The following is a 26,411-nucleotide window of genomic DNA, read 5'->3' as shown; positions in this document are numbered from 1 at the left end:
TTGCAAACAAAATCCCGTACAAGTAACTTAACCTAATCCTTGTATCGTATACAGCAAATGAATGTACAACTGATTGTTCTGAGGTACAAATAGTTATCAATCTGGTAGGCTTAGCCCAAGTTACAGAAGATCCCTGCTGGTTGGAGGCAAAAGCTAACTGCAGACCCACATTAATTGTAAAGTATTCTGCATCTTCTCCTCTTCTGCAAGCAAGAGCACATGTGATTGCAAGGGCCATGGGATGGATCTGGCTGAGCCGCCAATTTATAGGATGCAAGCTGTCAGCCTGTAGAAGGGGTCAACCTGCTGCTGCCCCTTGTCGACCCGCCCGGTAGGTGCCCGCACTTCTCATTTACAGGTGGCCGGCTTGGGTACCCTGTTCTGTCCGTCCTGGATGCCTGTTTGACGCTGCCTGCATCTGGAGCTGCCCAGGTGCGTCACAGCGAACCTGTATGAACTGTCCTGAAAAGTCACTTTTCCTGATCAAGGAGTGTAATGAGAACCTATGCTAAGCACAAAGCTGCATGAAAGGTTGATGAACATACGCATGAGCATACTGCAGGACAAATGCATGAAGCCACAAATCAGAAAACAGTCATGTATTTCACTGTCTCTAAAAAGAGTTTGCAGAAACCTCTCTTATGTTGACTTAACAGTGTTGGCTGAGATAGTACCTTTGGTTACTTCTGGCTTCAACTGATCGTGTTTGAGCTTCTTAACAAGCAGCTTACTGATAGTCTTCGTTGGATACAGAACTCTGCCAGGCTGTACAGCTTCCCTCAAGAATAGTAAAGTGGTGGATAGAGTGAAAGGCATCATAAACATGTGATCATAAACTGTAAAAAATGTGTAGAAATTGTATTTTAAATGTAGTGCCACTAGAGAGTAGAATATCAAGAAAGAACAAAATAGACAAATAACGCTAATGAGATAAAAATAAGATGCCAATGGGGCAGGAACGGAAGGGTTTATTAAATAAGAGGAGTTGTATTACAAGAGGAGGAATGGATCTTTTTGTCACACGAACCTTAGATCATGAATCATGACTGCTCTGGCCATGTACAGGGTAGTTTAGGTGAGACAAACCTATTTGATAAGAGTGAGAGTGCACAGAGCGGAAGCAAAAAGGGCACTAGAGTGTGCTGAATAGAGAGTGCAAGAGAGAGAGATATGGAGCAACTATGCCGAATATACTGAAGCAAAACAGTCCCAAGCAAGAGACACAAGCAGTCTCATAAGTGAGGGAGCAAAAGATATACAAGACACGATGAAAAGGTGAGAAGCCAGCACCACCTATTTATAGGTGGGGAGAGCTGGCCGACTGGAGCTACAATGCTGGCCGACTGGAGCTGAGTAGCTGGCCGACAGGGAAAATACCATATGGGCTGGGAAAAATCCCAGAAAAATATGTAAAATAGGGGTGGCCAGCCCACAATCAAGGGCCATGCAAAAGGGACCAAAAGGACACCAGAAATGGGCAGAAACTGGGGATGAATGTGCTAACACCCTCTCTCAGCACCAGATGCTAAACAAACTCCGAGAAGCCAAAGAAGACGTCCTCTGTCAAAAACAAAAGAATGCAGCAACAACAGGTACTAGGAGAGCTCCACAAGCAATATCCTCTAGAAGAAAACAACCATGTAGGTTGCGTCGTGCTGCTCCAAATATTGGTGCCAAACCCGAATGTAAACACAGTGCCACAGAAATCCCTAGAAGCCTGTAGCTCCAAGAAGATAATACCCTCAAAAGAAATAGAGTCCATCTGCTCCAACTTTGTACCAAGAGTAGCCAAATGCTGTACAATAGCATCCTCCTCGAAGATCGGCATCGCCAGATGTAAGAACTCAACTGCCCCCTCTGAAAACTGATGTCAGGACTCCATAGGCCCAACCAAAACCAAATCCCAATCCTTCAAGCCTTGGAAGTACCACTGTGCCCCAAGCACGGTCACGGACACACCTAACCACAATCCAGAATCCTCACATAGAGTAAGGGAAATAGGAACATTCACAGTAGTGGTAACTGAAGTAGTTGTAGCCTCCTCAATAGCATCACACAGCGTAGAAGCAAGCTCCTCCATAGAAGGCAAAGGGACCAGCAACACATCTTGGTCATTGGTTGTCGAAGAAAGGGGCGGAGGCGAAGCAATAGGAGACAAATCCCCCTCAAAAGGTGTGAGCAAAGATTACCCACTATCTTTCTCAAAAACATTACCAGATATATCATCCTGGCAAGGAGAAGTATGCACAAAAACTGATGGCAAGGCAACAGGAGAAACAAACTCCTCAGATGCACTGAGCAAAACTAGCCCACTATCCTTTGTTGCAGGAACATCTCCAAAAGAAGTATCCACAAGATCACTGGCTGCATAGCACCCAGAAGCAGAAACCATCTGCCGATCACTGGCATCACCATTCAGGTCACAAAGCACCTGCCACACATAGAAAGTAGAAGCATCATTAGGAGCATAGATGAAGTGTCGAAGAACCGAATCTTGACAATCCAAGAGGAGAAAGCCATAGATCTGTCCGTCAGTCTTCCTCCACCGACACACATCCTCCGCAAAGGCAAGGTCCGGCAAGCACCGATTCTTGTACAAGAGAAACTCCATCAAACCATACTCCCTGAGAATAGAAGTAACCTGCAACTTCCATGACTGAAAGTTACCACCATCCAACTTGTCTGCCTCATCTAAGAAATAACAAGACAGTGGTACGGGAGCCAAATCTGAAGCTATCATCATTGATCCAACCAATAGGACCAAACCTCATAAGATAAAACTATCCAAATCAGAAAATGCTGATGTAGGTTCCTTCCTTCCACCAAAACGCAGCCCTAAGAGGCTGGACAGCACCCGAAAATCCTCCTATAGTAAAAAACGTAGAAGCTTTTGTCGAGTAAAAGGGTGCAAGAGGGAAAGGCATCAACTAAGGACTGTAGCTTGGGTTCTCCTCGAGGAAAAACGCACAATCTCAGAAGAAGTAGTGTCCACCACATGTACCAAGGCTGCCACCAAAACCCGAAACACCACAAACCCCCTCTGCAAAAGGGAATGTCCACCGGAGAGGAAAACGCAGCCAAAGAGGGGCTGCTGTCCTGAAAAAACAGGCCGCCTAGATCCAAACTCCAAGTAGGAATGAAACATTGATGAAAAAGTTACCTTCTGGCTACAAGCGATGAAGCCAAACTGAAGGAGATCCAACCAGCAGAAGCTGTCCAAAAAACGCAGCAAGAAAAAGGCTGCAAATCTGTGAAAAACACAGAGGATAAGGGGCTGTAAATAGGGCTAAATCTGGGGCAGCAGATGGAATGGCTGAACCGGGAGCGATGATACCATGAAAGAGTGCACAGAGCGGAAGCAAAAAGGGCACTAGAGTGTGCTGAATAGAGAGTGCAAGAGAGAGAGATATGGAGCAACTATGGTGAATATACTGAAGCAAAACAGTCCCAAGCAAGAGACACAAGCAATCTCATAAGTGAGGGAGCAAAAGATATACAAGACAAGATGAAAAGGTGAGAGGCCAGCCCCACCTATTTATAGGTGGGGAGAGCTGGCCGACTGGAGCTGAGTAGCTGGCCGACAAGGAAAATACCAAATGGGTTGGGAAAAATCCCAGAAAAATATGTAAAATAGGGGTGGCCAGCCCACAATCAAGGGCCATGCAAAAGGGACCAAAAGGACACCAAAAATGGGCAGAAACTGGGGATGAATGTGCTAACAAAGAGGGACAAGTCACTTAGTGAGATGACAAGAAGTTTCACAATATAAAGAGATAGACAGAGTAAGATAGAGATGTGATGGCAAACAAGAGAGAAAGATAGCACAACTCAAATGATGCTCTATGTTATTAGAACCACCGAAGTACATGCTTTTATAGGCATCAAGCCTTATCTTTCGACTGAAACTAAATAAGGGCTGTTCACACCCAAAGAGGGTGCTCACACCAACCAACTCCGAAATACCCAACAAACCATCCTTCAGAATGATGCCTAACAAACCTTCATTAGTAACAGTGATATCTGTCAGCGGCGGGCAGTGGAAAAATGTCGACGAATGACAAAAACGCTGAAGCTCCAAGAGAGAGATGAGAGAAAATAGCAAAACGCTGATGCGCTGATCCTCAAGAAAAGAGTGGATACAACCAGCCCGTAGGCAAGGAGTGGACTCCGTAGGCACAGGGCTGAAGGTGCTCACCAAAGTGATCAAGAAAGATGATCAAGGAATGATGGAATGTGAGGAAGAGGGAAGCACACATATATACTCCAATAGGAGCTGGCCTGCCGCTCCCCATTCCCTCACATGACCTGAAAAATAGGTAAAAGCTCCATAATAGGGTGGGCAACCCACATCAAAGGCCCATAAAATAGGAAAAAAATATGGGAAAATATGGGAAATGCCTGAGCATAGAAATGGCCCTCATAAACACCAGAAAAGCAACCAACAGGAGACAATATATGCTAACACTCCCTCTTAGGTCCTGGGGGTGGCCCAAAACCCACACAAGGAGCTGCCATGAACGATGATAGCTGACTCAGATAATCCATTGGTGAATAAGTCGGCAGTATTGTGCTGGCTAGGACAATATTCAAGGATAATGTCTCCCTCCAAGATCCGCTCCCGCAAAGTGGTACTGGATCTCTATATGCTTGGTCTGCACAAATGGGGTCTCCACCTCTTATCTGTGAGGAAAGGGCCAAGCCTCTAAAGTCTCAAGAAGGCTTCCCACCGCTTTCGCATGCGGTCAGAACCTCCCTGCAGCTTCCCCCACTGACCGTGGAGGGTGTGAATGATATCCAGCCATATGCTCCTGATGGTCTTAGTCGGCGGAGTGTGGGTACCCTCGATGGCCTCGCTGCATCTAGCACGCCAAATGTGCCATGCTGCTATGCTACTACAAATCTCCCATCACTGGCACCACATGCAATCTTCTACATACATCTTTCGCATTAGCCTATAACATGGGACTACAAAATGAGATATTAAGAAAATTACCTTAAGCCCACAAGACTAGCTCCAAACCCGAACAACCATCATCCACAACCCAACAATCATCATCTCAAGGGGGAGCAGGGGGGTCATAATAGCAAAGACAATAACAAAGAATCCCATAACACTTTAAGAGGTAAGAAGGATAAACCCTTTGCACCTAAGAAAACACCTGAGAAAAAGTCTAAGGAAGGCATTACTGGTGGATATCTCCAACTAGAAGAGCAAACGCGGTATAAGGGGGAGTATAGATGTTTCTTCTGCCACACCGTGGGGCATGGTAAGAAAGATTGTACCAAGTGGCAGGCTAGGCAAGCAACCAAGGCCTTTGCCTCCACAGTAGCCACCGCAACAGCTACAACAACACCTCCCGCAATGCAATCCAACTCTTGCCTGCCTTAAACGCCATACCCACAATGGTATTTGACGATAAGCAGGAGGGCGAGGTTGAGGAGCAAAAGAAAGCCCTCATTCGTGCCTATGGCACAACAAAAGACAACAATTCATTATTCTCTTTGATATGGGCAATTCTAAGGATGCCATTTCTCCTCAATTGGTGTTACATGCACTGAGCTTGATCATGATAACACACAATAAGGCCTTCTTTATACCTTTATGTGGTGAGAATCTTTAGCCCTCAGTTTAGAGAGAGAGAGAGAGAGAGAGAGAGAGAGAGAGAGAGAGGAGAATGAGAGTGAAGAAGACGACACAGTATTGGGTCCCAAATACCCACTGAAGCCCCCCCTCACGCCCCTGCTTGTATTATTCTTTGGAGAACGTTGTACAATGCTCGACTAAACAAGCGACGGGACTGGCCAACGCAAGGACGAGGAAGACCGTACGTCGTTTGAGTATCCACCAAATCCGAGGCTCTGCTGAAGACTCTTCGGGCCACTGATGCAAGTCCAGATAGCTGTAGGACTGCACTTTGCTGGCTGAATGTGAAGAGGAGCTTCCTTAGTTGCCTGGAGTCAACTGGATGCTGATCTATTTCTGCACTTTTGCGGAATACCTAAATATCCAATGGGGGACTGAAGTGCATGTATTTATATGGTCCTAGGCTGCTGATCACTTGTGGTGTGCAATTGAGGAAAATAAATGACCGGGCCCTGGCGTTGACACGATCCCACATCTGTGCCTGTGCCTCTCGGTCCTTCTTCATCGTAGTAACTCCCCTTCCTCTGTTTCCGGCCGTGGAACCCCGATGACGATGAAATCAGCAAGGTCATATGACTCCAGCACAGACTCCATAACCTTCCACATGCCGTAATTGTTCCCGTCCAACTGACGGTCCACTGGGAACGTGGGGAGAGTCGGGATCTTCACGTGCTTCTCAGCCATCTCTAACAAATCTGCCATTGCGGGGATGTAACTGAAAAAGGGTGGGTGGGTGGGAAAAAAAAACTAAACCTGCAAGTGGCTGTCCAGCACCTTAGCCCGCCTTCCTCTTGCAACTTCTCTTCTCGAGCAATCCAAAACAGTCCACCAATCAGCAACTTAACTATCCCCCTCTTACTCCGAAAACTCCCAAAAATCTATTAAGAGCCTAGGGCTTTGATACCATGTCAAAATACGCAGCAGAAATGATAACCAAACTTGAGACCACAAGAGCAAGTAGAGTGCAGAAAATAGACAGCACAAGAAAGACGGAGAGATAGGCGTGTAAACTCTTCTCTATACACAAGATCCCAAGAAAAACTGAATGAGTACAAAGTGGGGATCATGGGGCCTATTTATATGGCTCCATGGATGCAGTCGGCCAGCAGAAAATGGGAAAAAAATACGGGGAGTGAGGAAAAATGATAAAACACCTATACAGGGCGGGCACACCCACAACAGAGGCCTTGGTGTCTGATTAAGACAGGAGATGACTTCTAACAGCTACTAGATGGACTTTGTCTTGTGGATCTATAATTTTAGCTCAAGGAAAATGTCCTTCAAATTGATGAATAAATTGAGTAACAACAGCATGATCACACTTACCATCATACTTACTAAAATTAGGAGAGGTTCGTACGATGGTGGTGGTAGGGGCGGTGGAGGACGAGGAATTCAGAGCCTTTTGAGGAGGGCCACCAAAATCTGTGTTGTTGATGCTAGATTTGCATAGCCTCCCAGTCGAGCCTTTGCTGGAACTCTCGATCGGCTTTTTCTCGACGGCGCTGGTCTTCCTCATATTTGCGTATGGCTTCCTTATCTCTTTGTTCCTCCGCATGTCTTAGTTCTTTCTCTTCTTCTGCTTTTCTTTTTGGCATTTGCTGCTTCGTCTTTTCTTCTTTGTTCTTCACATCTTTCTTTTTGCTTATTCATGTCGATCTTCGTCTTTTCTTCTTTGTTCCTCCATAGTGAGAAGGACCTGTGCCAAATCTGAGATGCCTTCTTTGGGCTTCTCTTTTTCGGCGGCAAGCTGCATCTTCAGAGAATTTATTTGCTCCATTATTATTCTCAGGAGCTCTTCTGTGCTTGGCAGAAGCATTCTTTCTGTTTGGAAGCTTTGTGCCTCCATCACTTCTTGTTAGCTTTCATCTTGATGTGATTTCTCTCCCGACATAGTGGAGGCCTGGGTGTTTTTTCCATACCACAGTATTACCATCCACCGGATGCTCTCACTGCTTTAGGTAGCCGAATTGGGTCTCCAACCTGATGCTCACTTCTTTAGGTAGATGAGTTGGGTCACCAACCTGATGCTCTGATACCAATGTTGCATGCATTGAGCTTGATCGTGATAACGCACAATAGGGCCTTCTTTATACCTTTATGTGGTGAGAATCTTTAGCATCCAATTTAGAGAGTAGAGAAGAAGAGAGGAAGAAGAGAATGAAGAAGACGACACAGTATTGGGTCCCAAATACCCACTGATGCCCCCCCCCTTACAAGTAGGAGTATTTGCTTATATTATTCTTTGGAGAATGCTATACAATGCTTGAGTAAACAAGCGACATGAATGGCCAATGCAAGGTTGAAGGATGAGGAAGATTGTAAGTCGGCTGAGTATCCACCAAATCCGAGGCTCTGTTGAAGACTCTCCGGGCCATTGATGCAAGTCCATTTAGCTGTAGGACTACACATATGCTCGTTGAATGTGAAGAGGAGCTTCCTTAGTTGCTTGGAGTAGACTGGATTCTGATCTGCTTCTGCACTTTTTCTGAATACCTGAATATCCAATGGGGGACTGAGGCGCATGTATTTATATGGTCAGGCAGCCAACTGGCTACCCAGGCCCCCTTAATGCCAAGGTGCTGCCCTTGGTGGGCTGCTATGCTCATGGGATGTCCTTGGCTGTCCCATAAGCACCTAATGCAACTGAATGTTGGCTAGATGCAAAACCTAATGCTAAGGATGACTTCTAAATGCACAAACTGATGAATTCTCCAAGTGGGTTAAGAGGACTGACACTTGACTGACGTCTAAGGCTCAGAGACTAACCTACATAGCTTGTGCCTGATTGTCCTTGGACTGAGGGCTCACAATAGAGTCATTGGTGTATGACAAATATTCCTAAACAAGGTGCTACTTCTATACAAATGTTGCACTGATGATCATGCCAGTGTGTCACTCTGTACCCCAATGCAGGGTGCACGTTATAGTTGGCTAGAAAGACGAGTTGTACTCTTGTACACCATCATCTGGACGTAGATGTCACATGCACTCTGCACTCAATGCATGGTGACAAGATGGCTCATCATCAGCAGTTGTACGGTATTAGAACCCAGTAGGATGATAATTGCCGTACGCCGTGACCCCATTGTACATCCTCAGTCCATGATAAGTCAGGCACGAGCTACGTAGGTCATTCCTCAGCCTTAGCGGGTCAGTCAGTCAGTCAAGTCCCTTAACCCACTTGGAGAGAATCATTCATGCATGTAGAGTTAGTAGAAGCCTTAGGGTTTGCATCAGAAAGCACTCTGCATCCTGCATAATATGCATTCATATGCCTGTGCATCATTTAGAACATGCCAGAAGCCTTAGGGAATTTACTAGGATTTATCTCATATTTTTTCCATATTTAATAGTATTTATTGTCATTTATAAATATAAACTTTATTAAATGACCAACCAACTTGACCAACCTCCAGTTAGTATAAATAGGCTTGCATAGGGCTTAGTTTCTCATTCAGTCTTCAGTGTGCTAAGAGCTTTCCGCCTCAGCCCTAGGAGTTCCCTTGCCTTCAGCACTAGACTAGTCTCATCCAGCCCTAGGAGTGCTTGAGTTTGCTTCAGCCAGCCCTATTTCTCCAACGCCTGCAGTTCAGCAGTCCCTACAGCCATAGGCGCCTGCATTCAGCATCAAATCAGCCCCTAATTCAGCATACAGTCCAGCCTCAGTTCAACGCCAAAATTCAGCCAGCCTTTTCTGCATGTGAACCAGCCGTACAGTCAGCCTACGTTTCTGTCCAGCAGCAGCCGTACACCTCTGCATTTCTGTCCAGCAGCAGTACAGCCTGCGTTTCAGTCCTACAGCCTGTGTTTTCAATCTTGCATCAGTTCTACAGCAGTACCCCGCCTTCGGTGCATCATCCATACATGCAACAGTTGTCACGTGCATCCCGCACTTGGATGCCACGTAGACATTTCTGTACAGGAGGTGCAGGACCTGGGATGGTGAACTGGTCCCATGTGAGCCCAGTCCGGGACGAGTCAGCCAGGGATCCATCTCAGATGTCCGAGGTCAGGTGTGCATTGTCCTGCACAGGAGTCTAAGGTCAGGTGTGCACTGTCCTGCACATGAAACAGTGCCAGTCCGCGCTGTGAGTCTCCCTCTAGAATGATGTCAGTGGTTCTGTGTATCTGGTATGGTACCGCATGCCAGATCACTGAGTAGATTATGTTTAGGACAAGGGGCCAGCCCATAGGGCTACCCCGGAGATTAGTATGGGCATGGGAATGGTGTGAAACCATCCCCATGAGGGCCAGGAAGGCCCAGGCTGGACCCACCAGCCATGGAAGGGCTGTGGGACAGCCCTTGGGCAAAGATAAGGCTATTTTCAGGAGCATACAGCCTTTAAATGGCTGTAGGGCATGTATGGGGCAGCCCATACAGGCTGCCCAGCTTTGGGATTGTGGGCAAAAGATGTGCCCAGCCCTTAAGAAGCAGGCGCTTGATGTCCAGCCACCCAGAAAGTGATACGCAGGAATTATGGGAATTTTTCCAACATTTAATGGGATTTTTCAGCATTAAATGCTGAATATCCAGTCGTGGGACATAACTAATGCTGGCCGACTGCCCCTGAAGGGTAGTATAAATAGAAGAGAGCCATAATCCCATCATTCATCTCAGTTTTCACCAGAGTGACGGAGTCTTACCAGGAGATCCTAGAGTCCGTTAAAGACAGATTGGCTAAAGCGCAAGAGGCCTACACTCGACAGGCCAATAAAGACCGAAGGGACATGAAGTTTTCGGAAGGGGATTGGGTGTATCTTCGGATTATGAAGCAAAGATTGAAGCAGGTGGGCAAGTGATGCCCAAAGTTGTCTTTCAGGAGCTTCGGACCATTTCCCATCCGGAAAAAGATTAATGAGGTGTCTATGCAGTTAAAGCTACCTCCGAGTTGGACTATGCACGATGTATTTCATGTCAGTTGGTTAAAGCCATATGCAGGTCCACCCTCTTCAGAGGTCAAAGACGAAGCGGAACCAGACATTGTTGATGAAGCAAAAGTAATGGTTCCAGAACAGATCCTTCTGCACCGTTTCAAGCATGGCTCAGGCCGAAGACTACGACAGTTCCTCACGAAGTTTCAGGACCGAGGAACTCATGAAGTGGCATGGCTCGACAAAGAATTTTTCGAAGACTATCCGGCATTATTGACGGATTATTTGGAGGCTATGCAGCTTCCGTCAAGTTAAGCAGAAGGGGATGTCACGTGCATCCCGCACTTGGATGCCACGTAGACATTTCTGTACAAAAGGTGCAGGACCTGAGATGGTGAACTGGTCCCATATGAGCCCAGTCCGGGACGAGTCAACCAGGGATCCATCTCAGATGTCCAAGGTCAGGTGTGCATTGTCCTGCACAGGGGTCTAAGGTCAGGTGTGCACTGTCCTGCACATGAAACAGTGCCAGTCCGCGCTGTGAGTCTCCCTCTAGAATGATGTCAGTGGTTCTGTGTATCTAGTATGGTACAGGATGCAAGATCACTGAGTAGATTATGTTTAGGACAAGGGGCCAGCCCACAGGGCTACCCCGGAGATTAGTATGGGCATGGGAATGGTGTGAAACCATCCCCATGAGAGCCAGGAAGGCCAAGGCTGGACCCACCAGCCATGAAAGGGCTGTGGGACAGCCCTTGGGCAAAGATAAGGCTATTTTCAGGAGCATACAGCCTTTAAATGGCTGTAGGGCATGTATGGGGCAGCCCATACAGGCTGCCCAACTTTGGGATTGTGGGCAAAAGATGTGCCCAGCCCTTAAGAAGCAAGCGCTCGATGTCCAGCCACCCAGAAAGTGATGCGCAGGAATTATGGGAATTTTTCCAGCATTTAATGGGATTTTTCAGCATTAAATGCTGAATATCCAGTCGTGGGACATAACTGATGCTGGCCGACTGCCCCTGAAGGGTAGTATAAATAGAAGAGAGCCATAATCCCATCATTCATCTCAGTTTTCACCAAGTGCTCAAGCCAATCAAGGGCCAATCAAGCCAAGGAGATTGCCAAGCAAAGGGGTGGACTTCTGAAGGTCAAGGGCAGGATTTTCCAGCCAAGAAAAGGTCAAGTTTTCTGTATTTGTTTCCAGATTTACATCATTCTAATAAAGCAAATACACCATCCGTGGTGGGGGCCCTACAGAGGGTAATTGGGACCCAATACTGTGTCCTCTCCATCTCCCCCTTCTCTCTCTATTTTCTGCACATCTCCTTTCAGTTTGTGCGTTAATTCCGTTGTGAAAAGAGTGCTGATTTCTGAGTTTTGAAGTACCGATCCTTCTCCGAAGCTTCCGCATATTACAACAGTCATGATGATCCATAGCATTATTCTTATCATCAACTTCATCTTTATCATTCTTATCATCAACATAATCTTTATCATTAACTTCATCTTCCCAATTGTCATGTAGAAAATGACAATCTTCATGAAGCTCACATTCTATATAATGATCCATGACATACACCCACTAGCTGAAGTCATTAGGAAGCCTTCATCACTAAAATTCGTAAAAGGTTTTTTCTTGAACCGAAATGATCGATAACATCATCCTTATCATCAACAAATCTATAATCTTGTCATTAGCTTCATCTTTAGAATTGTCATGTAAAAAATTACAATAGTATATTTGCTCGGCTCACTAGCATTCCATATAATGATCCACGAAGTCGATTCAACATACACCCACTATGCCAAAGTTCATCAAGAAGCTTCATCACTTTCTAGACCACTCAAACCGTTATAGAGTCCATCCCATTCCCTATCTTAAGAAATGTACAAAAAGCTACCAGCAAAGAGTAGTTTTCAATTCATATAGCATCTTAAGAAACATTCCACCCACAATACTTATAACCTCTTACTAACATAATTATCCATATAGACATATAAACCCTTTTCAAGAGAACAAAATTTGTTCTTGAGATCATCTTGTGCATAAGCATAAATCTACCTACTCTTAGTGATTGATTTCACATTCTTATTATGTGCATTTATAGGTTTAGAGCACAGGGACCCACTCTACCTCTAACTCCAATGCTCCCGTGTGGTGAAGGTAACACAGCATTCTAACATAGCTTAGAACAGTCCACCATCTCCTTTTCTCAGCCTTAGGTGTGCAGCCCTTCCTCATGCCCTTGGGAAGAGTGCATAGGCTTGAGATCAAGTCATCGAGGTGTTTCTACAGCCGTGTACAGTTCAGCCAATCTCCGATCCTCCGAGATCTTGCGTTTGGCTTATCTACAGTCCACAGTCATTCTCTCTAAAGAAATAAAGCAAATACTATTCGTTATCGGGATAGGGGGCCCTTCAGTGGGTAATTCGGGACCCAATCTGGTGTATAGTTCTCATATATCTCTCTCTCATCTCTTTAAAGTTTGAAGTATTAAAATGGATTGCTAAACTCACGAAACTCAGGATACAGAAGACGGTGTGAGCATTTGTGTGACAGGATCTTCCAATACAAAGACATCCGCTGCCTATCACATTGGTATCAGATTCAGATTGTCCACACACACTGTATCCTAGTGTGGGGGCATCCTTGGATGGTTAGATTGCGTTCCGGCACGACCACCGACTTCAGCATCATGTCTACAGAAGAGAGTACTCATCAGCCGGAAGATGTCTCCCCCGAAGGAGACCATGTTCTTCCGCCTACAGCAGACACCATAGCTCTTCTTAGAGCTCAGAACCAGCTGCTCATGGAGCGTCTCCAACTCTTGGAGGCAGCAGCAGCAGCACGCCCTTCTACACCTCCAGCAGCACCCGACTACATCTCCCTCTTCTTTCAGATGGAACAACAAAGGAGAGAGGACGAGGCTCGAAGGAAAAGAGAAAAAGCAGAAAGACGGGACTATGAGGAAGCCCAACGCAGGCTCGACGAAGACCGGCGTCAGGCTGGACTCGCCGCTCGGGAACACCAACGTGAGCTTGATCGAGAATGTATGTTACTCGAGCACCAACGAGAAAAGGAGGCCATACACTTGAGGTATCAACAACTCTCCCTCACTCTCCCCAATCATAGGTGTCACCAGCCAGCAGTCCGCAGCAGCATCAACCATCATCATTCGCAGTCAACCAAACTTCAGTAAGTATGATGGTAAGTGTGATCATTCATCAGTTTAATGCTCATTTTCCATTAGCTAGGATCACAGATCCTCAAGACAAAGTCCACTTAGCGGCTCCCCATCTCATTGGTGAGGCAGTCACTTGGTGGCAGCATTGGTCTAGTAATCATACATACCAGGCCACACGTGTCACAGCCTTTGACTGGGACATCTTTGTCCATGACCTGAAGACCAGATTTCTCCCGCCCCAGTACATGACTGGTCTGAAAGACGAGTTCTATGGACTTAGACAGAACGGATCCCCAGTACATGACTGGTCTGAAAGACGAGTTCTATGGACTTAGACAGAATGGATCCCCAGTGCTTCAGTTTTCCGGTAAGGTTATTACTTTAGCACAGCAATTAGGGTTATCTGAGCAAGCTAAGATGGAGCAATTCATTCATGGATTGGACTCTAACATTCGGTTCACAGTTCGTAACTTTGAACCAAGTACATATGACCGGGCTCTGACTCTTGCTCAGAATGAAGAAATGAAGTTTAACGGGAGCAAGCCCAAGCAGTCATCTCAGTCCAGTACCAAACCCCAGCAGCAGTAATCAGTTGCATAGACAGGGAAAGGTAACGCGTCTTCTAAAGATGCTAAGAAGGACAGCAGTAATAGCTCCAGTTCAGGGGGTAAGAAAGATAAAGAACCTAAGAAAACCCCTAATGAAAAGGCTAAAGCACGCATTACTGGAGGTTATCTTCCTCCAAAGGAGCAAAGGAAGTACCAGTCAGAAAATAGATGTTTTTTGTCATATTATAGGGCATGGTAAGAAGGATTGCCACAAATGGCAAGCGGCACAAGCCGCCAAAGCTCCTTCTGCCACAGTTGCCACAACCTCCCCAACTCCTCCAGTCCCGCCTCCTACCTCAAATGCAGTTCAACTTTTACCTTCCATGCATCCTATGCCATCCGTGGTATTTGATGCTAAGCAGGAGGGTGAGAGCGATGCTGCTCAAAAGAGCCTCATCTGAGCTTATGGCTCTGCCCAGGGCCGACAGCTTGTAGTCCTTTTCGATATGGGAGTTCTGAAGACGCCATCTCTCCCCGGTTGGCTAATAAATTGTACTGCACATTAGTCCCATATCATCTGGATGTGGACGGGTTTACACCTGGTCTTCGCACCCACATTTCCCGGAAGGCACAGCAATTTGCCTTTGAAGTTCAAAAGGCCTCATTCCAACGAGAATTCATCGTCTCACCTCTGTTGGGGTGTGACATGATCTTAGGAATTCAGTGGTTCCGTCAGTATGAGCCTATTCCCAATTGGGGGCAGGACACTTTTACTATTTGTAAAGGTTTTCCTGAGCCTATCATGATTCGTGGGGATAGAAGCATTCTTGGCATCCCATTGATTTCGCATCTCCAGGCCAGACGAGCTATCCGCAAGGGAGCAGAAGGAGCACTCCTTTATGTTCGTGCTCAAACAGCCCCTCCCTCATTAGTAGCATCCGTTATATCTTCAGTCCCTCAGTTAGCAGACCTCTTATCCAGACACCAGGATATTATGCTTAGGGACGATCTCCTGCCCAGTCTCCCACCCTCTCGCCCTGAGGACCATCACATTGATTTGGTCCCTGGATCAGATCCTCCTAGCAGGTTTCCCTATCATCTTTCCAAGACTTTAGAGGGCGAGTTAGAAAAGCAGTTATCTGAGCTTCTCCGAGCCGGATTCATTCGGCCTTCTTCCTCCTCATTTGCTGCACCTATCCTATTTGTGCAAAAGAAGGACAAGTCTGCACGCCTTTGTGTAGACTATAGGGCATTAAACAAACTCACTATCAAGAATAAGTTTCCTATGCCCAGGATAGAGTACATTTTGGAGCGTTTAGACGGTGCTAAGTTTTTCACTAAGATCAACCTCAAGAGTGGTTACCATCAGGTCCGCATTTTTGAAGCTGACATTCCAAAAACAGCTTTTCGGACAGAGCGTGGTCACTACGAGTTCGTAGTCATGCCTTTTGGGCTTACAAATGCACCCGCAACGTTCAATAAGATGATGTCCACGATTTTTGCAGTCCACATTGGGAAGTGTGTTTTCATGTTCCTTGATGACATACTAGTCTTCTCAGCCACTGCGGAGCAACATGAGAAAGATGTGGAGAAAGTCTTGCAACTTTTGTGAGATAATCAACTCTACATAAACGCCAAAAAGTCTGTCTTTGGTGTTAAGGAAGTTCAGTATTTGGGCTACATCATCGGTTCCGATGGGATTAGACTGGACCCATCAAAGATTCAGGAGATCTTAGATTGGGACATTCCCAAGACTGCCCAAGAAATCCGTTCATTCATAGGTCTTTGTCAGGCCTATAGTACCCATGTCCATCAGTTTTCCAACCTTGCAGCACCTCTTACCGCGACTTGCTCAAGGGGGTGAAGACTCGTAAGCAGAAAGTCTCAGTTACAGGTAAAGGCACTTGATGCATTCCGTGCACTCCAGAAAGCTGCCTCAGAAGCACCTGTATTAAAGTTAGCATCATGGGACGAACCTTTCGAGGTCATCACCGATGCCAGCAATGTAGCCATAGGTGTAGTCCTCCAACAGGACAATAGACCCGTGGCATATTATAGTAGAAAGTTGGATGTTGCCGAAAAGAATTATTCGGTATATGACAAAGAGCTTTTGGGTGTGATCACAACGCTCAAACATTGGAAGCCTTTTCTTTATGGACAGGCTTTCACAGTGAAAACAGACCACCAAGCACTTAAGTGGCTTCAGACTATGTCCAGTGCCCAGTGGAGTGATCGACACGCCAGGTGGAGTCAAATCTTCCAACAGTTTGGAGGTATGATTGAATACATCCCTGGTAAGCATAACCCAATAGCAGATGCTCTCAGTCGAAAGTCTAGTATCCAGGCAGTCCAAGAATTTACCGTTCTCGAAATCACGGGGAAGGACTTGGATAGTATGAAAGACCAATATGTCGACTCCCCTGAGTTCGGTACTCAGTATAGTTTGGCCCTCACTTCTGAGCTTGGCCACTATTTAGTACAGAATGGTTGGTTGTTCTACAAGAACCGTCTCTGTGTTACTTGGGAAAAGCGTTCCGCTCTTCTCCACGATGCCCATGACTCCTTAGTTGGAGGACATAGGGGTATCAACAGTACCCTCGAGAAATTAGAACGGTCCTTTTATTGGCCAAAGATGAGGCGTGATGTCTATGCACATGTACAAGCCTGTAAGATTTGTCAAGAAGTCAAGGTTCCCCATACAAAGAAGGCAGGTTTACTTCAACCTTTGCCTATCCCCGACGAACCTTTCATCGACATATCTATGGACTTTGTAGGGCCTCTACCAGCATCCACTGGATCCCGTAACACTCAGTGTTTTACCATTGTGGATCGCTTTAGTAAATTCTACATGCTCATCCCAAGCAAGCATACGACCATAGCCGAGAACGTAGCCCGTCTGTTTCTCAAGCATTGGTATCCAATTTGTGGTTTGCCTAGCACCATAACATCAGATAGAGATTCCAAGTTTACCTCGCATTTCTGGAGAGCATTATTTGAAAACTTTGGAACTAAGTTGCAGTTGTCTAGTCCATTCCATCCCCAGACAGATGGCCAGACAGAAATTTATAACCAGTTGGCCTTTGATGTTCTCAAGTCATAGTGTCATGACCGGCAGTCCAAATGGGAACATTATCTTCCATTGGTTCAAGCTATCTTGAACGACACTCATTCATGCAGTGTTGGACGGACTCCATATGAAGCAGCCTTTGGTCGTCCTTTTTCTTCTCTTTTGACGAGAATGGTAGACGAGGCAAAAGTTATTGAGCCTGAGCAGATCCTTCTTCATCGATGGAAGCATAGTTCCGGTCGACGGATTCGTCAGTTCTATACAAAATTCCGAGATCGAGGCACCTACGAAGCCGTATGGCTAGACGAGGAGTTCTTCCAGGAGTACCCCCAGTTATTGGCGGACTACTTGGAAGCCATGAACCTGCCGCCAAGCTAATCAGGAGGGAATGTCACATGCACTCTGCACTCAGTGCATGGTGCCAAGATGGCTCGTCATCAACAGTGCAGCAGTTGTACAGTATTAGAACACAGTAGGATGATAATTGTCGTACGCCGTGACCCCATTGTACATCCTCAGTCCATGATAAGTCAGGCACGAGCTACGTAGGTCATTCCTCAGCCTTAGCAGATCAGTCAGTCAGTCAAGTGCCTTAACCCACTTGGAGAGAATCATTCATGCATGTAGAGTCAGTAGAAGCCTTAGGGTTTGCATCAGAAAGCACTCTGCATCCTGCATAATATGCATTCATATGCCTGTGCATCATTTAGAACATCCCAGAAGCCTTACAGAATTTACTAGAATTTATCTGGTATTTTTTTCATATTTTATAGTATTTATTTAGCATTTATTGTCATTTATAAATATAAACTTTATTGAATGACTAGCCAACTTGACCAACCTCCAGTTAGTATAAATAGGCTTGCATAGGGCTTAGTTTCTCATTCAGTCTTCAGTGTGCTAAGAGCTTTCCTCCTCAGCCCTAGGAGTTCCCTTGCCTTCAGCACTAGACTAGTCTCCTCCAGCCCTTGGAGTGCTTGAGTTTGCTTCAGCCAGCCCTGTTTCTCCAATGCCTGCAATTCAGCAGTCCCTACAGCCATAGGCGCCTGCATTCAACATCAAATCAGCCCATGATTCAGCATATAGTCCAGCCTCAGTTCAACGCCAAAATTCAGCCAGCGTTTTCTGCATGTGAACCAGCCATACAATCAGCCTACGTTATTGTCCAGCAGCAACCGTACACCTCTGCGTTTCTGTCCAGCAACAGTACAGCCTGCGTTTCGGTCCTACAGCCTGCGTTTTCAGTCTTGCATCAGTTTTACAGCAGTACCCCGCCTTCGGTGCATCATCCATACATGCAACAGTCATCTGGTGAAGGTAACATAGCATTCATAAGCATTTACAGCATTCTAACATAGCTTAGAACAGTCCACCATCTCCTTTTCTCAGCCTCAGGTGTGCAGCCCTTCCTCATGCCCTTGGGAAGAGTGCATAGGCTCGAGATCAGGTCATCGAGGTGTTTCTACAGCCGTGTACAGTTCAGCCAATCTCCAATCCTCCGAGATCTTGCGTTTGGCTTATCTACAGTCCACAGTCATTCTCTCTAAAGAAATAAAGCAAATACTATCTCGTTATCCGGATAGGGGGCCCTTCAGTGGGTAATTCGGGACCCAATCTGGTGTACAGTTCTCATATATCTCTCTCTCATCTCTTTAAAGTTTGAAGTATTGAAATGGATTGCTAAACTCACGAAACTCAAGATACAGAAGACGGTGTGAGCATTTGTGTGACAAGATCTTCCAATAGCATATCAAAGTAGACGGGTTCACACACGGTCTTCACACACACATCTCTCATAAGGCTCAACAATTCTCATTCATGGTTCAAAAGGCCACATTTCAGTGAGACTTCATGGCCTCACCGCTTTTGGGGTGTGATATGATTCTCGGCATTCAGTGGTTTAGGGAGTATACACCCATTCCTGATTGGAGGTAGGACACTTTCACGATTGTTGATGGTGTTCCTAAGTGTCCTACTTCACGGGGATAGGAGCATTCCAGGTATTCCCCTAATTTCACACATCCAGGCCCAACGAGCTATCAGAAAAGGAGCCGAGTGTGCATTGATTTATGTCCGTAGCCAACAGTCTGTTGTTCAGTCAACAACCCCATTAACGCTGAAGTTGGATGGTCTCCTAGCACAGTTTCAGGACATAATGCTAAAGGATGATCCTCTACCGTAGCTCCCGCCCTGTCATCCCGAGGATCATCACATTGAGCTGGTCCCCAGGACAGAACCAGCCAGTAAGTTCCCTTATCGCCTTTCTAAGGCACCGGAGAACGAACTGGAGCCTCAGCTTTCCCAACTACTCCACGTTGGATTTATCTGGCCATCATCCTCACCGTTTGTTGCACCTATCTTGTTTGTACAGAAGAAAGATAAGTCCACACGATTATGCATGGACTACAAGGCTCTTAACAAGCTCATAGTGAAAAATAGGTTCCCAATGCCCAGCATCAATTGAGTATATCCTTGAGCGACTCAACGGTGCAAAGTTCTTTCCCAAGATAGATCTCAAAAGTGGCTATCATCAGGTTCAGATTTTTACAGCTCACATTCCAAAAACAGCCTTCAAGACTGAACGCGGCCATTATGAGTTTGTGGTGATGCCATTCGATCTCACCAATGTATCCGCAACATTTAACAAGATGATGTCTCAGGTATTTGTGAAGCTCATAGGAAAGTGCGTGTTCATCTTTTTAGATGATATACTCATTTTTTATGCCACTGTAAAGCAGCATGTACAGGATGTCGAAAAGGTCTTGCAACTTTTGCGAGACAATGCGCTCTACATCAATGCGAAAAAGAGCGAATTTGGGATAGAAGAAATCCATTTTCTCATATATGTCATCAGTTCAGACGGAATTAACCTTGATCCTAAAAAGGTAAGGGCAATTCTCGAATGGGATGTTCCCAAGAATGCGCAAGACGAAAGCTGTATGGCCTAGTTGACTGCACCACTGTTTTGATTCTTTTTCCTTCGCTGTTTTAGTTGTCTAAAAAACTGAATTGATCACTAGTGGTGATGGCCTGTTGCACTAAAGACCTGGCCAGAGGCCAAGAATGTGAACAGCCCCTAAAGACAACTGTCTTATTGCCTTAACGGGTCTTGTAAATGGTGGGAATTCATGTGGCTGTCCCCATGAGGAACCTGAGTTAGATAATCAATATTTTATGTACGGAATTGTTAGAGCAATGAAAGAACTGAAATCTGAGAGACACTCACCCACACAGGCAGCAGAGGAAGAAAGAAGAAACCTGGCAGGGTATTTTTCAGAATGAAAGTACAAAGCATATGCGAAAAGCCTCAGCACAAATTAAGCCCCGAAAATTTCTGGCTAGGTCTTGCTCTAATACAAATGTCAGTAGGTTGACGGAAGTAATATAACTTTAATAATTTATTCAAAACCATTAGCCAGCAAGTAAACTTGACACATTCACAATGGATGCACACAAAATAATTGACCCAACCTTGAGGGCATACGGAACAAGGATCAACTCTGCCAGAAGCTGCTAGCATTTGAAACAGTTTCAGGACTTATCGTATTTTCAGCTTCCTAATAAGCTCAAGGTGAAGAAGATAAAAAGCAGCAGGGAGGACAGTGGACACCACAGTCTGAATTGAACATGAAGGAGTGGATACGATACTAAATTGTTTGGAGTGTCAGAGGGACCACATCTTTTCATCAATGCCCTTTGCTAGCAGGAGAGCAGGGAGCTAAACCAACCATAAATGCAGAACCAGATTTCAAGGGAACTCAAGAGTCAAAACAGCTACAGACAGCTCAAAAATCGGCTAGCAAAAATCAATAGTTCATCACATTGTATCAGACCAAAACATGTGGAGACTACCACTTCCTAGAGCAATGGCATCAAAAAAAGATGACATAATAGCTGGAGAGCAGGGAGATAACCAAAGCCATAAATGCAGAATCAGATATCAAGGGAAACTGAAAACAGCTGCGAACAATTCAAAACCTAGTGACAGCTCAAAAATCGACTAGCAAGAATTAATAGTTCATCACATTGTATCAAACCAAAACATGTGGAGACTACCACTTCCTAGAGCAACGGCATCACAAAAAGATGATACCTCCAATTCCAAAAAAAGCAGCAATCCCTTGTTTTACTTTTGCACACACTTTGAACTCAACAGTAGCAATAAAACATGATACCAAGCCTTCGACGCGTACCATTAAAATTTAAAGGCATTCTAGCCAACATTATTAATCGCCTGCGTGGCCCACACACTTTGAAAAGTATCTCAAAAGTCTGAAGGTGGCAGTAGACAACAAATCTCAACATAGAAGAAAGGTGAACAGAAAATGCGTACCTTTAAATCCTCACGTTCAGCAGATGCACAAATCACCCTCTACACTATATCGAAACGTCGTCGTTGTTGTAAAGCATGCCCATAAGATTTTTGACATTTCTGATTTCCAAGTTCCAACCTTATACACCCCAAGTGAGAAACAGTCAGCAGGGCATGCTACCTCCTTGGCAGGTACAACCCAAGACCGCAACCTTGCCAAATCGGGCCATGGCACAAGGCATGGGTGCAGCCTTCATTCCTTCTCTGTAAAAGTACAGTTAAGACAGCCACAGCCGATTTGGCTGTCTGTGAAGCACACAAACTTGAGCTGAAAGACACTGCAGAAAGACTGACGAGAAGATAGGAGATGCAAATGCTGCATGATCAGTATGAAGTTTGCATGCCAGGAGACTGGATGGAGCCGCCAAAGACTGCACCACTAGAACTTGCATGCCAAGTGATGAGATGAGCTGCTGCCAAAGTTACATAAAGACTGCATCACTGTAAATAAAATGTAGATGTGCCAAGGCCATTGCAAGCTCATAAAATCAAGCAGAACTGTCTGACAAAAGTTATATAAAGACTGCTTCACTTTTAATAATATGATGAAGTGCCGTGGCCACTGTAAGCTCATTAGATTGAGTGGAATTAGCCATAAAGACACTGTAAGCTCATTAAATTGAGCAGAATTAGCCATAAAGACCGACAGCAAAAAAGGAGAGGCTAATGCTGGGTTGAGGCTGAGCTGGACCAGGTAGCCAAGCTCTTTGGCCACTTCCCCAAGACCCCTGCTGAGTTCAATGACCTGTGCTGCCCCACGGTTTGCCTCTCTCTCTCTCTCTCTCTCTCTCTCTCTCTCTCTCTCTCTCTCAAACAAGTCCACAAGTGGAATACTCATATGAGCCGCCAAAGGCACAGAGCTGCTGTCAGTAAACTATTAAACTGCAGTGTCCCATCAACCCCAGTTAAGTGCGGCCCACACTTCTAACCACCCTGACCATTTGCAGAGTCCCCTATTGCTACTAGTAGAATATCCAAGCCCACTCATTCAGCGCCGGCAGTTTCCCTAAACCCTTGCTGAGAAACTAGGCTCATAGATAATCGAAGGCACCCATGATTTGCAGGGGCCATAGTAACGAGGCATACACAGCCAAAACTTCTCTTTGACGTCGTACACCAAAGGACAAAGTAGTACACGAGCATGGAAAAAGAGAATATCACCACTCCCAAAACGCTGCAGGATGCTTACAGGAAGCGGAGCAATGTGACTGTCATCCAAAGAAGCACAGGCCATGCAATCTATTTGAACAAATTTATTTGAGAAATGATCAAGCTCCCAGATGTTGAAGCTGCTAAAAGGGAGGTATTCCCAGACCCCTCCAGCCAGGAAAAGGCGGCCATGGCGAACACAAAGGGGAGGAAATAAGGACATGGAGCGTTCAAAGGGCAGACGGAGCATGGTGGCCTCCTGCTCCACAGGACTATACATGATGAGCTGATGAGGTGGCCCTACTTTAGACACAGAGAAAAAGGTTCTTGCATGCAAGACAGCATTGTCGCCTTGACATCCTTCAAGGAATGGTAGATTTCTGGCATTCAGAGGATACCATGAATCATCCAATGAGCTGTAAAATGCTGCCTGGGGGCCCCCTTCTAGAAGGGAGTCTTTATCCACTATGGACTCCGCAACATAGATACTGTAAGAGGAGCCTGCCTCATCCATAAGCATTTCGGCATGGAAATCATCCCCAAGAAAAGGAAGCTCAGGTAGCGGCTTGCACTCCCTTGTGATAGGGTTAGAAACGAACAGAAGCCGGCACGAGTCACAGGAGATGCAGAAGCAGATGAGGCCCCCACAAGAGGTAAGAATGCGTTTTCGGAAGGTATAACCTGGCAGGCAAGGTATGGGGAGGGTGAGCCAAATTGAGGAGAAAGGGTTGAAAGCAGCAAAGGAGTCTCGGGAGCTATACATGATGATCCAAGGGGGATATGCAGAAGAGTGCTTAGACCAGATCGAAGCAAAGATGGAGGGCGACGAGATGATGAAATTCCAGAGCTTGCATACACAACGGAGCTGTAAAATTATGTGCACAGGAAGGCAAGCAAATATCTTGGCCATCAGCTCTGCAGGGATGTCATCCAAGCTGCATGATGGCGAGCTCCTGTGCACTCCATTGACCTTCTCCATGGCATCCAACAACAAACAGAACAACCTCTGCCAAGTCAATCTTCTACGAGCCCTATGGCCAACAACCAGCTATGGTAAAACATCATTCAAGCTGCAAGTTCTGCTGACTCCTGCACACTCTACTGTCTTTTCCCATGGCTTCCAACAACAAACAGAACAACCCCTGCCAAGTCAATCTTCTACGAGCCCTCTGGCCAACCACCAGCTATGGTAAAACATCATTTGGGCTGCAAATTCTGCCAACTTCTGCACACTCATGGCTTCCAACATCCTGTAAACTGATTTACACAGAAGTATGGCTTCCAGCATCCAGAGAACTGATCTCTTCCGACGACCAGCAAACTGATCTTTGCATGGGTAGACAACCTGTGAACTGCTAAAAGGCTTACTGGCTACGGCTGCTCAAATGCTCGCCCTCTCTGCCCAGTCTAGCTATCTTCATCGGTAAAAGCTCCCTGGCTATGGCTGCTGAAAACCTGAGAAATTTCAAGAGCCGTTCCTTCAGGCCTAGCAAGCTTGGTCACAGGATCTGCAAAGCTGCTTTTCTTTAGCACTGCTTGATACACAAAAAGCGTCTGTGGCTGTAACCCTGAAGGTATTAACAGCACTGTCTTTCAAGCCTTCTGGTCTGCTGTGTATGGCACATTGCTTGCTTACCTCGAGATCCGCCGCTGCATCGAGGAAGCCCTACTCACAAAACACCAAAATATGGCATGCCGTAACTCTGCCTCAACATCGCTGCTCTGAAAACCTTTGCCGTGTGGCAGAGGCTGCAGGCACACAAGGAGTCGGCTCCGCAACAAACCCGAAGACTGTAGGCCTGCCCAGTCTCGTGTGGCCACGTGGGCGCAATTGACGTGGCTAAAATGCGTTCTTGCTTATCCAACGACAACTGCACACGGACCCGGGCGCCCATTATGCAGCTTTGGGCGCCCAATCACAAAAATAAATAAATAAATGGAGATAAATCTACATAGAACTAAGAATTATAATGCGATTAATCAAAGAATCGCAATGTCATTGTTCTCGAAATCAATGGTATGCATGGTGTAGTCGTGTGGTCATATCCTATCATTTGAGATTTTAATACTAGCATCATGGGTGTATCATCTAAAATGTAAATCAAAACATTACTACTACCATCTAAAAGTAATAACATCGTTGTTATCATCATTGCTATCCTTGAGAATCTTAATAATTATTGACATGATTTGTTTCAATTCAAGCCCTTTTTTCACGTGCATCCATTGCCTTCCAAAGAAAAAAGCCAATATTTCAATGAACCTCTAAATCAAAAGAGAGAAAATAGATAAGTTATAGATGTCATTGAGAGAGAGACAGAGACAGAGACACAGAGAGAGAGAGAGAAATCGATTATGTATGTGTGCGCGCATGCACTCATAGTCCTTTTTAAGCTTTGTATGTTTTTTCAGCATTAAAAAATCCATCTTCTACGCTAGTAGTGCTAGGAGGGATAGCACTAAGAGAGAGAGAGAGAGAGAGAGAGAGAGAGAGAAAGTAATGTAGCTGTTTGGTGCTTCTTGACAATGGTCGAGTTTGGTCTCTACTTTCACTCACCAATGCCCTATGTTCAAATACACAATAATTCATTTAATTTAGCAGTCGCTTTTGTTTTTTAATAAGATAAGGTGGCAAATAAACCAAAACATAACGCTAATTATACACGCAAAATGGTTTAATTAAATAAACTAAAAAACATAATAATAACATGAAATTTTTATTAGGTGCATTCTTGTCACACGCATGGTAGGGTAGAAGGGCTATTAGTTAAACATTTTAATGCAAATGCCTTCACCGTACTGGAGGGATACTAGTTTGAACCTTAATTTGTAAAAATCACATTTTAAACTTTTATACCCCAAAACAGTGAGACGCCAACTACAAGAACAAGTACACTAAGTCCAATGATATTACATGTTTTCAATCACTCACTGCAATGATATAACATGATTTCAATCACTCACTGGACCTTCACTTTCATAAATATCTATGTAAACTCATCCAAAAGTGGGAGTAGTTTTAGCACGCATCACGTAGTTTGCCCCTCTACCCTAGGTGAACCCTTGTCACACATGAAGGTGCATTATGGATAGTTGTAAGGAGTTGTGTGGTGGTAGGTAGGGAGTGCAACGTGAGGTGGCATGATGCTTATGTGGAGTCTCAGTATAGATCAAAATTACTATAATGTATTTAAGCCTTCAATGAAAGTACCACATCTATAGTCTCTATATAGATCAAAATTACTACATATATTTAAACTTTCAATAAAAGTACCCAAAAAGGAACCTCAATGAAGATAGTTTCATCATGAAAAATAACTAACAGAGTGTCAAAACTCTCTCTACAAAATAAAATCTAACAAATGATTGTCATGTGAGTATTATCAATGTGGTAACTTGTAATGACTAATGGATTGAATTAACTCGATGTTGGTCTTAAGGAATGTAAATACTGAACCAAGATAATCCATAAGCCACATGGCCACACATGGATATCCTTCAACATAACTTTAACAAGTGGGCGAGACTCGCCTTTTGGCAGGTCAATTGTTAACTGGTGTTTATACACACA

General features: G+C 45.2%; 1 protein-coding gene across 9 annotated transcripts; it reads right to left on the bottom strand.

The window, feature by feature from the left end:
- LOC147616182 (F-box/kelch-repeat protein At5g43190-like) lies at positions 1 to 24,657 on the bottom strand. 9 transcript variants are annotated; one of them, XM_086778824.1, is made up of 3 exons: positions 21,653 to 24,657; positions 675 to 836; positions 1 to 556 (listed from the first exon to the last, which is right to left on the bottom strand). In XM_086778824.1, the coding sequence occupies exon 1, from the start codon at positions 23,817 to 23,819 to the stop codon at positions 22,698 to 22,700; it is 1,122 nt and encodes a 373-aa protein (XP_086634950.1). In that variant the 5' UTR covers positions 23,820 to 24,657; the 3' UTR covers positions 1 to 556; positions 675 to 836; positions 21,653 to 22,697. The 9 variants fall into 9 exon arrangements, with proteins under 9 accessions (XP_086634950.1, XP_086634952.1, XP_086634951.1 ...); XM_086778826.1 differs by having other exon boundaries at positions 1 to 479; XM_086778825.1 differs by having other exon boundaries at positions 1 to 462.
- Positions 24,658 to 26,411: the final 1,754 nt, after the last annotated feature.

This window comes from Cibotium barometz, chromosome 39 (genome assembly GCF_041138505.1).
Source record: "Cibotium barometz isolate CiBa-2024 chromosome 39, ASM4113850v1, whole genome shotgun sequence".
Lineage (NCBI taxonomy): Eukaryota > Viridiplantae > Streptophyta > Polypodiopsida > Cyatheales > Cibotiaceae > Cibotium > Cibotium barometz.
The sequence above is the reverse complement of the archived record's forward strand: the minus strand, read 5'-3'. Positions and strand labels throughout refer to the sequence as shown.